Genomic DNA, 17,901 nt, shown 5'->3' with positions numbered 1-17,901 from the left:
GGGTCACAAGATAGACAGTAAACTCGTTTTCCCTGAATTCAGATAAATAATATACTTACATTTGCCTGGCAGGTGTTAGTATGACTTCCCTCATACTGGCCTAATAAAGATGCCTACTGCTACAAGGGTAGTAAAGACCTGCCTAGATAAAGACATGTCTGGCTTTGGACAGGGCTAATATGGAATTGTTCAGTTTTAGGGGGATCCGAGTGGGAACTCTGGTGAGTTTTGTCTGTACAAAAAGGTATTTTCAAAAATAAACAGTGTAAAAAAAATACTGCCCATATGTTATGACAGAACCTATGTGCATTCAAAAAGCTTGTGGGAAGCGTTAGTCTGCCATTCAGTCTGAATGCAAACAGACGACGTTTCGTAATGTTTATCAATAATATCAAAATGTAGCTCATTTAATCTTGATTAACGCTGAAGTATAGCATTTTTGTGTGGAGTAAGGATTCAGATACAGTACCTAATCTTCCCCATGAGTAATTCTATACACATGACAAATACAAATTAGAAGAATTGAGGTAGATAATGGATTTTGAAAACACTGTTCACTTTTAAAATATATAACAATGCATGCAGGTAGGCTGTCTGAGGGGACTAGACCAGAGACCTTTGGAATTTAAAGGACCAGAGTTTTTAGATTCAGAGATCCTGGGTTCAATCCTTCTATACAACTCAACCAGGGGCTTGTTACTGAACTTTTAGTAAACTACTTTTTAAGACTCATAGATTTGGAAGCATCACCTCATATGACAATCTGTTTTTAACTTTCAACTTTACCTTGGAAGAAGGCACATTGCTATCAATAAAATCTTCTCATTTGGGGGAAGGGAGAGAAGGTCCTAGTGTGCGCGTGCGTGCACACACACACTAAATATGGACAAGCAGAGCAACCATTCTCTTGGATTTTGTCACTTCATGTGGAGAGAAACTCTAAAGGGAAAATAAGGAATTATGACTCTTACCAGCTATAGGATCCATAGCTTCCCTATTGCTTGGAGAATATGAACTCTGCGAAGATGAAAGCCCACCAGTGGAACTGCTAGTAAAGTGCATGTTTGATCTACGTGCGCGAGGGCCTCCCAAACCCCGGCCTGGGTGAAACATTCTACGCACATGCCGAACACCGCTGGACTCATCGTAACCAAACAGTTAAGAAAATACCAAATTGTTTGATAGAGTGTTAAATGCGAGAGCTTTACCAGCAGAATGGGCTTGGGGATGACACACTATTCTTCATACAGGTATTCAACTTCTTTGCCAAGTATAAAACAACTCAATCTTAATTATGCAACCAGAGCCTGTAGTGCCATAGTACATGGAACTCAAGACTTCTAGAGTTATTTGCACCAAGCGTCACTATTATTCTCATATTCACTCTCGGTTCCTCCTTGTCTGCAGAGAATCCTCCCTGAGACTTCTTGTTTGCTATATCATAAAGGTGTTTTCTAGATAATTTAAGAACCTCTGTTGCTTGTTTGGCTGTATTCAAACTCAACAGATGCGTGGGTAGTTACAATCCCCAAGTTCTGAATACTAAGTACCGAACATTGATCCAAGAAACTTCCTGGCTGCGGCAGGGAGTGGTGAGCCAAGAGCCTGTGGGGTGGAGGCAATCGGGCTCCTGGCACAGAGCTGCGTTTGGAGTGGAGAGCCCATGCACTGAGCCCCCCACATTACCCCTCTTAAGTAGGTGGAAGTGCTCCTGGTGAGGATGCACACCACTAACAGAAGGAGGGTAGTGTGGACATGAACCACGGCAGTAATTACCTATATTAGGACGACTTAAGTTTCTAGTGTAGACACTCAGTGTAAGCTTGAAAGTTTGTCTCCCTCACCAACAGAAGTTAGTCCAATAAAAGATATTACCTCACCCACCTTGTCTCTCTAATATCCTGGGACCAACACAGCTACAACACCAGTACATACAAAGACTTCCTAGTCTATTTTAATCACAGCCCTATACTAAAGATCTTCCAAATGATGCAGGTGTCCACTAAGGGATTCCGAGTGCAAACAGGAGCCATGGATTTCACACGCTTGCCTTTTGGTGACAAAAGGCACAATATTTTGGGAATTAGTCTTAGATGTAAACTGATAATACTCTAAAGCTCAGATCTGGATCTTAACTCTCCCAGAGTCCACAGGTGTTAAGAGCTCATGCTTCGATACAAGTGCAGCAAAGTAATATCAGGACATCACACAGCAGTGTTTTAATAGCTCCTTGACTTTGATAGCTCTCCTCCCTCTTTTCCACTGCTGACTGCTTGAAGAAATAGATGTTTCTCCTCAATGACCCTCTCCCCCAAGCCCTTAGTTACTGAGCAATAAGGAAAGGGAACCCAATGGCTCCAGTACGCCTGCACAATGCTCCCCAAGCTGTTGTGTTTGTAAGTGCATCATAAGGCAGTGTGAGCTTCCATCTTTAATTTTCTTAATGTCTAACACCTTCCAGATCAGATATGGACTATGCCTAGTTTAGAAACCAAAATATTCATTTTGTGAAGGTTAGCACTGCAACCTTAACTTACTATCTTAAAAGCAAGCTCTGATTTTTCTGGCTTTTCTTCACTGCTGGTAATAAATACTCTTTAATTGAAAATTAGCGAACAGTTTCATCAATATGTGAGGCAGCCTCAAATACTCTTTAGAACAGCTTGGGGGGGAGACACCTGAGGGGAGGGCAAGAAGAATACCAAAGGTGTACATTCTAATTCAACACCTCATTCACCACAATAAGAAGTTAACTTCAATGTGTAATTGGGACCATTTAAATGCTAACACTATAGGCAATCAAATAAAATCACAATAGAATTGCAACTATTACCTCAAACACTATCTACTCTCCTCCAGAATGAGAAACTTTTGATGGTTTTTTGAAAGAATACCTAACCTGAAAAAATGGATAAGTGACGTAAATTCACTCTTTCAATTAAAACATGATTATTAAAATTTCTTTTAGAGATATAGAAACATTTTATGATAATTATAAATGCTTTAATCCTATTATCAGCAACTATTCTATGTGTATTTCACTGTATAGAGTAATTATAATGAACTCTCAATATGCTGTAGGAAGTTGCCCAGCAAAAAAATTAAATTAGAACAAAGTTATCACATTAATTGACGCAAAAGAAAATAAATGGAAATATGTTTCTACAGAGCAGTACGTATTGAGAGGGCGGGGAGGGATAGCTCAGTGGTTTGAGCATTGGCCTGCTAAACCCAGGGTTGTGAGTTCAATCCTTGAGGGGGCCATTTAGGGAACTGGGGTAAAAATCTGTCTGGGGATTGGTCCTGCTTTGAGCAGGGGGTTGGACTAGATGACCTCCTGAGGTCCCTTCCAACCCTGATATTCTATGGTTCTATGAGAGCTGTTTCAGCTCTTCAGTCAGCAGAAAAACAGGATAAATCCCTACAATCTATACACAAGCTAATGAAAAATCAGCCCAAAGTTACAAGGAATCTCCTGTTAACTTCTCTAATTATCATAAAAATGCCATCAAAAAGCATGAAAGTATCCCATTAAAAATGGCAATATATAGCTGAAGTAAAATTTTTAAAAGTCGCTCATCAAAATCAACCCACAGCCACCTCTCAACCCCTCAAAAAATTGTTTATGGTATAAACTGATTCATCATGTTTGGTGTGTAATTATTTGCAATGTACTGGTGCATTTATATTACTGCTTTGGACCAGTGGTTTTCAACATGGGGTCTGCAAACTATATCTAAGATTTCCAAAGGGGTCTGCACCTCCATTTGAAATTTTTTAGGGCTCCGCAAATGAAAAAAGGTTGAAAACCGCTGCTTTAGACAGATACTGTCAGCAGGCAATTTTATTTACATCTATTTGTTGGTTTTCAAAAACACTAGCAACTTCGTTTTTTTATTGGTAGTACATTTAATTCTACTGTAGCTCTTTCATATCCTGGTTTTCCAACAACTAAACTAAGTGGCAGTTCTGAGAGGCTAGTGGAATTAAAATGCCACAACTTGCTTGTAAAATCAAAACAAGTAGTTAATATTATATGCAATACAATCCCGCCTTTTTACTTGACTTGAGAAAGGATATTAAATCTCTAGGAGCTCTGTGTTCCAGTGTAAGATGTGCTGCAAAGTCATCTGTGACATGATTAGGATCCCCTCCAGGTAACGCTGCACATATTGGACAAATCTGAAATGACAAAGTCAGAAAAACGAGTTTAACAACTTCACAAAACAGCAACATGCATTCATCATTCTTGGCTGATCTCTTAACAATAAGAAACTATTATGCTTTAATAAACAAATTCTAATGCTGCATATATGTAGCCACAGGTAAAAAGTAGTTTAAAAAAAAAAAAAAGAGTGTTCAAGAAGCACTATTAGCTTAACTAGTTTAAAAATAAATTAAATAAATAAATAAAAAACCCAACAACATTGTGTTCCCCTCTTAGGGCTTGTCTACACTGGCACTTTACAGCGCTGCAACTTTCTCACTCAGGGGTGTGAAAAAACACCCCCCTGAGCGCAGCAAGTTTCAGTGCTGTAAAGCGCCAGTGTAAACAGTGCCCCAGCGCTGGGAGCTACGTCCCTCGTGGAGGTGGGTTTTTTAGAGCGCTGGGAGAGTTCTCTCCCAGAGCTCTGCCGCGACTAACAAGCCATGTTAAAGCGCTGCTGCGGCAGCACTTTAGCGTTGCCAGCGTAGACTAGCCCTAAGTTATGTTTTTAGTAACACCCTAGAAACCCAATGCGAAATTTATTTTCAAATCAGATTTGTAACTCTCTGGTTTTACAATTTGTTTTCATATGCTAATTTCTATGCAGATAGAGAGGGTTTGTTTACACATGTTGCTAACAGCTCACATGCACCAAACATGGCGACATCACCTTGTTCATTCTTTGCTCTTGAAAGCCAGAGGCACTCTCTCCCATTCATTCCATAGGAAGAGTGAGAATAAAACTACTCCAAAAGGGAATATTTGTAACATATCACTGTTGGATAGCATCTGAACAGGCTGCCTCCCATAACAACATTTATCTACTATCTTCAAACTATCTACTCTAGACTTCCCCCGTCCCAAATTTTTTTCCACCGTTGCAGTGAAGTAATGAAGGTGGGGTGGAGGGCAGGATAACAGGATAGCTAAAGAGCAGGAATCCCCTGGAACTCTTCCAGCAATGCGCAATGGAGCACGTACATCTTCAACCCCAAGGGAAAGGTTTTTACTCTACATACGTCCTAGTCCTCAAGAAGATGGGAAGTTAGAGACCTATCCTTGATCTCCACAATCTCAACCACTTTATTTGCAAGATGAGATTTTGCATGGTCACACTTCAATAATCCCATCCCTGGAGAAAGACACATGGTTTATAGCTCTCAATATGAATCATAGGACTGGAAGGGACCTCGAGAGGTCATCTAGTCCAGTCCCCTGCACTCATGGCAGGACTAAGTAATAACTAAACCATCCCTGACAGGTGTTTGTCTAACCTGCTCTTAAAAATCTCCAATGATGGAGATCCACAACCTCCCTAGGCAATTTATTCCAGTGCTTAACCACCCTGACAATTAGGAAGTTTTTCTTAATGTCCAACCTAAACCTCCCTTGCTGCAATTTAAGCCCATTGCTTCTTGTCCTATCCTCAGAAGTTAAGAATAATAATTTTTCTCCCTCCTCCTTGTAACAACCTTTTATGTATTTGAAAACTGTTATGTCCCCTCTCAGTCTTCTCTTCTCCAGACTAAACAAACCCAATTTTTTCAATCTTCCCTCATAGATCATGTTTTCTAGAACTTTAATAATTTTTGTTGCTCTTCTCTGGACTTTCTCCAATTTGTCCACCTCTTTCCTGAAATGTGGCGCCCAGAACTGGACACAATACTCCAGTTGAGACCTAATCAGTGTGGAGTAGAGCGGAAGAATTACTTAGAATCATAGAATATCAGGGTTGGAAGGGGCCTCAGGAGGTCATCTAGTCCAACCCCCTGCTCAAAGCAGGACCAATCCCCAACTATTTTTTTCTCATGTCTTGCTTACAACACTCCTGCTAATACATCCCAGAATGTACGTTTGCTCTTGAAAGCCAGAGGCACACGTTTGGTAACATGTTACACTGTTGACTCATACTTAACTTGTGATCCACTATGACCCCGAGATCCCTTTCCACAGTACTCCTTCTTAGCCAGTCATTTCCCATTTTGTACGTGTGCAACTGATTCTTCCTTCCTAAGTGGAGGAGTACTTTGCATTTGTCCTTATTGAATTTCATCCTATTTACTTCAGACCATTTCTCCCGTTTGTCCAGATATTTTGACTTTAATCCTATCCTCCAAAGCACTTGCAACCCCGAAATCATTGATGAAGATATTGAACAGAACCGGACCCAGAACTGATCCCTACGGGACCCCACTTGTTATGCCCTTCCAACATGACTGTGAACCACTGATAACTACTCTCTGGGAACGTTTTTCCAACCAGTTTTGCACCCACCTTATAGTAGCTCCATTTAGGTTGCATTTCCCTAGTTTGTTTATGAGAAGGTCATGTGAGACAGTATCAAAAGCCTTACTAAAGTCAAGATATACCACGTCTACCGCTTCCCCCCCATCCACAAGGCTTGTTACCCTGTCAAAGAGAGCTATCAGGTTGATTTGACACAATTTATTCTTGACAAATCCATGCTGACTGTTACTTATCACCTCATTATCTTCTAGATGTTTGCAAATTGATTGCTTAATTATTTACTCCATTATCTTTCCGGGTACAGAAGTTAAGCTGACTGGTCTGTAATTCCCTGGGTTGTCCTTATTTCTCTTTTTATAGATGGGCACTATATTTGCCCTTTTCCAGTCTTCTGGAATCTCTCCAGTCTTCCATGACTTTTCAAAGATATGGCTCAGATATCTCCTCAGTCAGCTCCTTGAGTATTCTAGGATGCATTTCATCTGGCACTGGTGACTTGAAGACATCTAACTTGTTCAAGTAATTTTTAACTTGTTCTTTCCCTATTTTAGCCTCTGATCCTACCTCATTTTCACTGGCATTCACTATGTTAGATGTCCAATCAGCGCCAACCTTCTTGGTGAAAACCGAAACAAAGAAGTCATTAAGCACCTCTGCCATTTCCACATTTTCTGTTATTGTCTTCCCCCACCTCATTGAGTAATGGGCCTACCCTGTCCTTGGTCTTCCTCTTGCTTCTAATGTATTCATAGAATGTTTTCTTGTTACCCTTTATGTCTCTAGCTAGTTTGATCTCCTTTTGTGCCTTGGGCCTGGTCTACACTATGAGTTTAATTCGAAGTTAGCAGCATTAAATTGAATTAACCCTGCACCCGTCCACACAACAAAGCCATTTATTTCGAAATAAAGGGCTCTTAAAATCAATTTCTGTACTCCTCCCCGACGAGCGGAGTAGCGCAGAAATTGATATTGCCATTTCGAATTAGGGTTAGTGCAGCCGCAATTCGATGGTATTGACCTCCGGGAGCTATCCCACAGTGCACCATTGTGACCACTCTGGACAGCAATCTGAACTCGGATGCACTGGCCAGGTAGACAGGAAAAGCCCCACGAACATTTGAATTTTATTTCCTGTTTGCCCAGCGTGGAGAGCACAGGTGACCACAGAGAGCTCATCAGCACAGGTAACCATGCAGGCTGATAATCAAAAAAGAGCACCAGCATGGACCGTACGGGAGGTACTGGATCTGATCGCTATATGGGGAGAGGATTCATTGCTAGCAGAACTTCGTTCGAAAAGACGAAATGCCAAAACTTTTGAAAAAATCTCCAAGGGCATGATGGAGAGAGGCCACAATAGGGACTCAGATCAGTGCCGTGTGAAAGTCAAGGAGCTCAGACAAGCCTATCAAAAAACAAAGGAGGCAAACGGTCGCTCCGGGTCGGAGCCGCGGACATGCCACTTCTACGCTGAGCTGCATGCAATTCTAGAGGGGGCCGCCACCACTACCCCACCTCTGACCGTGGATTCCAAGGTGGGGGTAATCTCATCAGCCACACCTGAGGATTCTGTGGATGGGGAAGAGGAGGAAGAGGAGGACGACGACGAGCTTGCGGAGAGCACACAGCACTCCGTTCTCCCCAACAGCCAGGATCTTTTTCTCAGCCTGACTGAAGTACCCTCCCAAGCCAGTATCCAAGACCATGATCCCATGGAAGGGACCTCAGGTGAGTTTACCTTTTAAAATATAAAACTTGTTTTAAAAGCAAGCGTTTTTTAATGATTACTTTGCCCTGAGGACTTGGGATGCATTCGCGGCCAGTACAGCTACTGGAAAAGTCTGTTAACGTGTCTGGGGATGGAGCGGAAATCCTCCAGGGACATCTCCATGAAGCTCTCCTGGAGGTACACCAAAAGCCTTTCCACAAGGTTTCTGGGCAGTGCAGCCTTATTCCGTCCTCCATGGTGGGACACTTGACCACGCCATGCTAGTAGCAAGTAATTTGGTATCATTGCATGACAAAGCCTGGCAGCGTATGGTCCCGGTGTTTGCTGGCATTCAAGCAACATCCGTTCTTTATCTCGCTGTGTAATCCTCAGGAGAGTGATATCGCTCATGGTAACCTGGTTGAAATACGGGAATTTAATTAAGGGGACAGAGATGGCTGTTCCTACTGGGCTGTTTGCCTGTGGCTGAAAAGAAATCCTTCCCTGCAGTTAGCCTAGCGCGGGGGGGGGGGGGGGGGGGGGGGGGGGGGAGAATTGGCCCTGGGCTTTTCCCATTTGGCTAGCAGGGATCTTCCCTGATACCAGCCACGTGGTGGGGGAAGGGATAAAGTGATCATCCAGAGAATTGGATGGGGGGGGGGTAGTTTGTTTTCTGCTGCTGAAGGTTAACGGGAAAACCGCAGCACTCAACAGGCTTTGCTTGGTATGTGGGAAAGGAGGGCGCAGAAGCCGAAAGACAATGGCTTACCATGGCCACATGCAAGCCGAATTCTGTTGCCCGGACCTGCGTCTGTGATCTCTAGCAGCAAAGCCACAGGCACTCAATATTAAGAGGCAAAAAATTCGGATTAATCCCGTAGTGTAGACATACCCTTGGCCTTTCTAATTTTGTCCCTACATACTTGTGTTATCTGTTTATATTCATCCATTGTAATTTGACCTAGTTTCCACTTTTTGTAGGACTCTTTTTTGATTTTTAGATGAAGGACGCTTACTTTATATTTACTCCACCCAGAGGCATTTTCTCAGCTCTGTGATGGGCCCCATCCACTTTCAATGCAGGGCGCACCCATTTAGCCTTGCTACTGTACCCAGAGCCTTTACCAAAGTCTTTCTGATAGCAGGAGCTCATTTCAGATGGAATGGCTTCACTGTTTTCCCCTACCTTGATGACCGGCTTCTTGTTGCCACGACACACCTGCAAGCCTACAAGCTGACCTCATCAATGCTTCAACTACTTTCTTCCCTAGGAATAAGAGCGAACTTGGAAAAGTCTGTCCTCTCTCTGATGCAGTCAACAGATTTCATAGGACTACCCTAGATTCAGTCAAGTGAGAGCTTATCTACCAAGGCATAGGTTTCACACCATGAGCAACCTAATAAAGCAGGTTATGTGCAACCCTTGAGCTCCAGTCAGAACTTGTCTTTACACATGGACCAGTCTATTTTATGAAAATCCAACAGCAACAATAATGGTTAACGTACCAGTCAGAGTCCTTTGAACTTGCAAGAGGGACCAAACAAGCCTGCCCTTTAGTATATGCACTAGCCATTCAATTCCTGACCACTGCACTTCGATTGTCTTTATCTATTGAAGAAATTAAAATTGGCAACCACTAATAGATTTAACTTCTCACCAAAACTTTGTACCACAGGTATGAAACCTGTTCCTTATTTTTGGGAAGCTGTGCAGTCTAAATTTTGAAACTACCATATATTTTTCAAGTACACTGAGCACATAATAAACATAACAGGTCAAGAATTTTTCAATAATTTTTTTTTTTGGGGGTGGGGGTCAGAAAATGTTGATTCATCAAAATGCATCAGCTTTGCCAAAGGTCTTGTTGGGAAGATCCAGGATGGAATTTTTGGTGAGAGAGAGAGCCCGGAATAGCTAATAGCCTGGTGCTTTGGGCACTCACCTGGGATGTGGGAGATCCAGGTTCATGTCCTTGCTCTGAATCAGGTTGAGAAGGGGACTTGAACCTAGGTCTCTCACATCCCTGGTGAGCACTCTGACCATTGGCTATTCCAGTTGGGGCAGGTGGGTCATTTTTGTTTTTGGGGGGAGGGCAGGGAGGGAAAAGAAAGGAAACAACTTGAAAGATGTTGGTTTTGTTCCACATTGGAATGAAAACAAATTCTGAAACTCTAAACATTTTTCATGAAACAGAATTCTTGTTTTCCAGCCAGCCTCGCTACTAAGTTTAAATATCAAGGGGTAATACCACCAATTATTACAATACTACAAATGTCCAAAGAAATTGGGGGGGGGGGGGTGTTGCCCTTCTGAACTGGAATCTTCCAACTATGTAATCACTACATATAAGGAAAGGCAAAAACTTCAATTCTAGCCAGTCATACACATTAACATGGCAACGTTTGAATAGGATCAGATTTATTCTGTTGAACTGAGTTCTTTAACCTGCTGCCTAAAAGAAGAATTACCAGATACAGGTAAAAACAATCCAATTAGCCCTGCAAATCTGGCTGAAAGTCAGAAAGCTTTTATATATACAAGCATATTTTGATTACCACTGCTACTGTAAGTACTTGCTTAATGTCAGTATCTAAGCAAGGATAATTGTTTCAAAACATGGGCTCAAAGCCGTTATAAACCTGAATGACTTTCTCCTCAGTCACGTGCTTATATTCTTTGCTCAACTTCAGCAACACTACAATATTGAAACAAACAGTTTTATATGTACCTACAATTAAGAGACTTTATAACCAATGCTAAATTCAGCTCTTTACTAACACATCATGCAAATATGCATGGGTGCTATGAATAAAGTACTGTGGATGAAAATATCCTTCAACACCACAAGCTAGGAACAAAGATATGGATATAAAAATACTGGAGACTGATCCGCAAATAAAGAACAAGGGTTCCCTTTTCAGACAGGTGGAGCACCACAACTTCCACAGAGAGGCAGGTGCTCAATACTACGAACTTTGGCCTCAAGTGCAAATGAAAAAAGACATTTTTAAACATAGCTGCAGACCAAAATGTGCTAATTGGAGAAACTCAGACTCACACAATAGTCTGTATCTGCAAAGTTTCACTGACATCAAGTGGCATGAATCAGAATTACATCACCACACCAATGACAAAAACACATCTAAATTTAGGGGTTTTATTGCAATCACTTTATTTAAATGTAGCAATTAAAGTAAACCTGAAATTATCTAAAAGAGACCTGCCCCGGGGGGGGGGGGGGGGGGGGGGGGGAAGGGGGGAGCAGGAAGAAGAAAGTGATGTGCACCCGCACTTGATACCAGTGTCTAGGGGTATGTCTACACTATGGGATTACTCCGATTTTACAGAATTTGATTTTTGGCAGATTGTATAAAGTCGAGTGCATGAGGCCACACTAAGCACATTCATTCAGCGGTGTGCGTCCATGTACCGAGGCTACCGTCGACTTCCGGAGTGTTGCACTGTGGGTAGCTATCCCAGAGCTATCCCATAGTTCCCGCAGTCTCCCCCGCCCATTGGAATTATGGGTTGAGCTCCCAATGCCTGATGGGGCCAAAAATTTGTCACAGCTGGTTATGGGTAAATGTCGTCAGTCAATCCTCCCTCCGTGAAAGCAACGGCAGACAATCATTTCGCGCCCTTTTCCCTGGATTGCCCGGGCAGACGCCATAGCACGGCAACCATGGAGCCCGTTCAGCCTTTTTTCACTCTCACCGTATGTCTATTGGATGCTGCTGACAGACGCAGTACTACAGCGCTACACAGCAGCATCCCCTTGCCTTTGCAAGTTGGCAAAGACTGTTACCAGTCATACTGTACCGTCTGCTGCTGTCATGGGTGCTCCTGGCCGGCCTCGGTGAGGTCGGTCGAGGGCACATGGACAAAAATGGGAAGGACTCCCCAGATCATTCTCTTCTTTAAGTTTTGTCTAATGGAGAGTCAGTCCTGCCTAGAATATCAGGCAAGCCTACTAAAGAACCAGAGAGGCAAACGGAGGCTCCGGGTCAGAGCACCAGACATCCCGCAGAAATGATGAGCTGCATGCCATTCTAGGGGGTGCCCCTACAACAACCCCAATCGTTGCTTCCCTCCTCCCCCACCCCTCCTGGGCTACCTTGGCAGTTATCCCCCTATTTGTGTGATGAAGTAATAAAGAAAGCATGAATTTGAAACAACACTGACTTTATTGCCTCTGCAAGCAGAGAACAAAGGGGGGAGGGGAGGGCGCTTGGCTTACAGCGAAGTCGAGTGAACCACCATTCTGCACTTGCTCAGCCTATAGATGAAAATGGGGATCTGTGATAAGCACTAGGATAGAAGCAAAGGCAGGACTGAATCTCCATTTGTGTGTGGGCCTTTGGTTGACAGTGGTAAAATACAAAATGTCCCAGGATATGTATGTTGGGGGACAGTTCTAAACGGCAGCTTTATTTTTTTATTTGCAGCAAAATGTAGAGGTCTAAGTATCTGATTGTGAGCCCTGGGAGCAAGGGGTAGGTGCGACCGCGCGGTGCTGCCGACTGGGAGAGCAGCCTGAGGCAGAAGCCTCCAGCTGGCATGATATTCCAGGCAGGACTGAATCTCCATTATACAAAACTTAAAGAAGAGAATGACCTGGAGTCATTCCCATTTTTGTCCAGGTGCCCCCGACCGACCTCACCAAGGCCAGCCAGGAGCACCCATGTCTGCCCAGGAACCCCTGACCGACCTCACCGAGGTTTCACGGTGGAGGGGGGGGAGAGGCTGACGACATATACCCTGAACCACCCACGACAATGTTTTTTACCCTTCAGGCATTGGGAGCTCAACCCAGAATTCAAATTGTTTTCGGAGAGTGCGGGAACTGTGGGATAGCTATAGTCGTCAGTCGCCCCTCCTTCCGTGAGCATCCATTTGATTCTTTGGCTTTCTGGTACACTTGTCTCAGCTCCTTAAGTTTCACGCAGCACTGTGTTGAGTCCCTGTTGTGGCCTCTGTCCATCATGGCCTTGGAGATTTTTTCAAATGTTTTGGCATTTCGTCTTTTGGAACGGAGTTCTGATAGAACAGATTCATCTCCCCATACAGGGATCAGATTCAGTATCTCCCGTACGGTCCATGCTGGAGCTCTTTTTTGATTCTGGCTGTGCTGATGAGCTCTGCATGGTCACCTGTGCTGATCAGCGCTCCACGCTGGGCAAACAGGAAATGAAATTCAAAAGTTCACGGGGCTTTTCCTGTCTACCTGGCCAGTGCATCCGAGTTCAGATTGCTGTCCAGAGCGGTCACAATGGTGCACTGTGGGATAGCTCCCGGAGGCCAATACCGTCGAATTGCGGCCACACTAAGCCTAATTCGAAATGCCAATGTCGATTTCGGCACTACTCCCCTCGTCGGGGAGGAGTACAGAAATCGATTTTAAGAGCCCTTTATGTCGAAGTAAATGGCTTCATTGTGTGGACGGGTGCGGGTTAATAAATTCAACCTAAACTCATAGTGTAGACCAGGCCTAGGTCTAAACAGAATCACCACCCTCATTCTAACTCTCAAATCCATGTGTTACATTCTTCTTTGAAATGTGAAAAAATAAAATAAAGGAGTCAGAAGAGAGGAAGAAATCTGAAATGATGAGTCATTTCCCTATCATACATTAGGTCTGATGCAATCCGTTTCAAGCTTTCATATTTTTATATCAACCAATAGCATACAAAGATAAAACTGAGCAACAAATATATTCACTCAATGTCCCAAATATTCCTGAAGCATAAAAATCATCCATACATGAACTGTTTGATTCCTGGGAGAACTTAATCTAGAATAGCTTAAGAACTGTGTTGCAGAAATTGTCTAGTAGGTATTTTTGTTTAAATCAGGTAGTGAAGAGCTGTGGACTTTTCTAAGACAAAAGTAATCTAGAGCTCATCAGTTCCTAAATAGCTGAGGTGTATAGTCATTAGTTTCAGACCATCACAATAAAAGGTCAAGAACAAACCATTTATAAGGCATCAAAGACAGATTGCAAACTGTTCTTGAACAGATCCAAGCCTTCCTAGACATAGTAAAGAGGGCTATTTCCCATGTTCAGAAAAAGTTTCAGAGACAGAAATATCTACAACTCCATTGTATAATGCGCAGTTGAATACCACAGGGTAGGCCTACACTAGAAATGCTAGACTGGCACAGTTGCAGCGGTTAGTAGTAAATCCACCTCTCTGAGAGGTAGCTAGGTTGATCATAGAATTCTTCCCTTGACCTAGCAGTGTATACACCAGGGCTTCACAGTCCTGAGCGATGTAGTTAAGCTGACCTAACTCTGTAGTACAGACCAGCCCCTAGCTGCTGTGAACTGATTACTACTATTGAAATCATAAGGAAATCAAGTGATCAATAATAGAGAAAAAGCAAAACCCACCTTACAGGACCAAGATACCATAGCATTTTAATTTTATGGACCACTGAACAAGTGATAGTCAAATCCAAAGTTCCTCAGCAGGATCCAGCTACCCTTCCTTGATGGGAAGGCCACACTGGCTACATCTACACTGGGAAGGAAAAAAACAAAACAAAAACAGCCCCACACAACCTCAGCAGCAAGTCTCAGAGCCCAGGTCATCTGACTTAGGCTCACATGGCTCACACTACAGGGCTAAAATTAGCAGTGTAGATGTTCCCGCTTGGGCTGAAGTCTTGGCTCTGAAAACCAACAAGGAGGGTGGGTCTCAGAGTCTGGGCTCCAGCTTGCATAGAAACATCTACACTGCTATTTTCAGTCCCATAGCACGAGTCTGAGTCAGGTGACCTGGGCTTTGAGACTCACTGCTGCAGGTTTGTTTTTTTAAAACAGTGTAGTGGGTTACCCATTAGCCCTATCTTTGTACGAATGAAGCACTTTAAGACTCTGTGCATATATATAGCAATCATTAGGTGGTATAACCTTTTTCTGGTAATGCCTGGACTTTCAGAAAAGAAAGGATGTTGTGATAATGCCCTAGATGATTCTGGAATTAGAAATCCAAAATGTGCCATACTGACTTGACACTGGAAAAGAACAGGTTAGACAAATACCTGTCAGGAATGGTCTTGAGTACAGGGATTGCACTAGATGACCTACTGAGGTCCCTTCCATGGAATTGTGCTATCCATTTAACAACCAGAAGAACGTGTCGGATAACTTTTAATAAGTATTAACTGAACAACTTTTTGAAGTATTTCTACAAACAATGCCAGATTCATTGAAAAGAGAAAAAGTAGTTTAAAATAGGCTGTTACAAGTGGGCAAACCCTTGCCCACTTCCACAGAATAAAACCCATACAGTTACTCCAGTCTACAGAATATGGACAGTGTGCTGATCTGGTGGCTGGGCTGAGAGAAGTGCTGTTGGGACAATTAGCATGCAGCAGGTTCTAAATGTCCCATAATATGCATCAAGAACTCCCCCTTGCTTCCCGCCCCAAAACAGTCAACATTAGGAATGAGAATTGTGGGCACAAAAAGTGAATTCCATTATATTAGGCTCTCTCCTGAGTTTTTCTGCATTGTACAATATTCAGCAATTTCTAAGCTTTCATTTTAAAAGAGTTAAGTTCATCTTTTCTATTGCGAAGATACAGGTGGCATAATGTAAATTTGATAGAAAACTGTATCCAACCAATACAACATCAGCAAAGGTTGCTCGCTGCTCAATTACCCAATTCTCCACAACTTTAGAATTTTAACTAAAATAATACAAATATTAACATTATTTTTAAAGGACTTTTTCTCTGCCCCTTTCATATTTAGAAAGAAATAAGCAATGTAGAAATTAAACACTCAAAACTATGTTAATGCAACATTAAAGCTGGCTGGTTAAAATAAAATAAAAAAGTCAGGTAATGCAACAGTTAAGGCTCCAACAGCAATGGTGACTTGATCATGTTGCATATATGTGACTTAGGGCAGGTCTACACTAACCCCCCAATTCGAACTAAGGTACGCAACTTCAGCTATGTGAATAACGTAGCTGAAGTTCGAAGTACCTTAGTTCGAATTTACCTCGGTCCACACGCGGCAGGCAGGCTCCCCCGTCGACTTCGCGTACTCCTCTCACCGAGCTGGAGTACCGCAATCAACGGCGAGCACTTCCGGGTTCGACTTATCGCGTCCAGACAAGACGCGATAAGTCGAACCCAGAAGTTCGATTTGCTTGCCGCCGAACTACCGGGTAAGTGTAGACCTACCCTTAGTAAAATCACTTACAAGAACACTTCACTCCAATTGTTTTTAAAATATGACAAACATTCTAATCTCTCAAGTGTTTGTGCACCCACCATCCACCATTTTTAGAACAGATACACAAACTAAAATGAAGGACATAGTAGAGCTTTAATTTCTCATGTTTTCACCATAATTCAAAAGCAATAGTGATTCTGCTTACCACTTCTGTTGATGTTTCTGCATGCTCGGAAGTAACATGTTCTTGAAGAGATGTTTCCGTATAACCCATTTTTCCACAATAAGGACAAGTAAAAGACTGTGGCTGCTCTACAGAGAAAGCTTCTCCACCATAGTACAAATCTGGAAAAGAAAAGCAGTGGGTAGAGTTCACTCATGGAGAAGCATTACTAGATACACTAGAGTTAAAATATGTATGGTACAGTCAACTCCCTTAAACTAGTCCTTTGGTCAAATGACATTTTAACTCAGGCACTTGGTTATATGTCTGAAAACATAAGGAGACATTGATATTTATAAAGATGTTCAACGAATTAAACACTCAAAGAAATAAATGGATTATGCTAATTTCATGCTATCAAATACAACAAAACATTAGCATCCACTAACTGCAAGTGCCTCATATGGACTTTCTACCCTAATTTGTCCCCCCCCAACTTCACACCCAAATCATTTCCCCTGATATAAGTTCATTATAGTAGAAATGTTGGGGTAGGCAGATCTCCAGGAGGTTACCTTGGTCACTGCAAATCTACACAAAACAGTATTTAAATGTGTGTTGTCTACAATGGCACTCCTTCTACCACTGTTGGGAATGAACCAACATTAGCAACAATGGGAAATTGTAGAGAGAAAAAGCCTAGTCCAGACAAAGCTCACACTTGGTCTATTTACCAAAGCAAATAACACTTCAAAGCTGCTATGTTCTAGTTTCCTTTTCAAGCACCTACACCTGTAGAATTTATATAGTTCGACTCCTGAACAAACAGCTACGTTAAAATGCACCCTTGCGAACCTGCCATGAAAATTTAACCACCTCTACTAAAAAAAAAAAAAAAAAAAAAAATCAACTTGCCCCTTCTTCACTACGATGACTACAAAACAAATAAAACTTGTTATTTACTTGCAGGCTTAAAAAGAGGTATTTTTTCTGAGCACGTAGATTCAACTCTTTTCCACCATTCTTCCTCCTTGGGCTTGTTGATAGTCAAAAAATGATTGGACATTTATATGGATAAAGAATATACAGTTCTAAATAATAAAGGATTGAAAAACTGAACAAGTTTTGGAAAAAATATAAATCTTCATGCTCCAGGACATAAGCCAACCTCAAAATGATGGGGGTTAGGAAGGAACGTCCCTGTGGGCACATACAGAGTTTCTTGCATCTTCTGAAACTTCCTGTATTGGCCTCTGTCAGACAGGATATGGGGCTAGACAGAGCGCTGGTTTAGAATAATTCAAAAGATGTTATCAATAGGAACTCTTGTTTTCCAAATTAGCACATGCACAGAGCCTCACTGCAGGAATCACACACCTAACCCCAC

General features: G+C 42.4%; 1 protein-coding gene across 1 annotated transcript in view; it reads right to left on the bottom strand.

Moving 5' to 3' along the window:
• LOC113409455 (E3 ubiquitin-protein ligase KCMF1) overlaps positions 1-17,901 on the bottom strand; it is a 72,066-nt gene that overhangs the window by 8,720 nt on the left and 45,445 nt on the right. The window contains exons 3-5 of the mRNA XM_026663380.1: positions 16,557-16,696; positions 4,081-4,182; positions 972-1,146 (exon numbers count right to left, since the gene is read on the bottom strand). Coding sequence (XP_026519165.1) covers positions 972-1,146; positions 4,081-4,182; positions 16,557-16,696 — 417 coding nt within the window. The remainder of the gene's footprint in view (positions 1-971; positions 1,147-4,080; positions 4,183-16,556; positions 16,697-17,901) is intronic.

The sequence above is a fragment of the Terrapene carolina genome, unplaced genomic scaffold, assembly GCF_002925995.2.
Source record: "Terrapene carolina triunguis isolate 2854851 unplaced genomic scaffold, T_m_triunguis-2.0 Scaffold33392, whole genome shotgun sequence".
NCBI classification, from domain to species: Eukaryota; Metazoa; Chordata; order Testudines; family Emydidae; genus Terrapene; species Terrapene triunguis.
The sequence above is the reverse complement of the archived record's forward strand: the minus strand, read 5'-3'. Positions and strand labels throughout refer to the sequence as shown.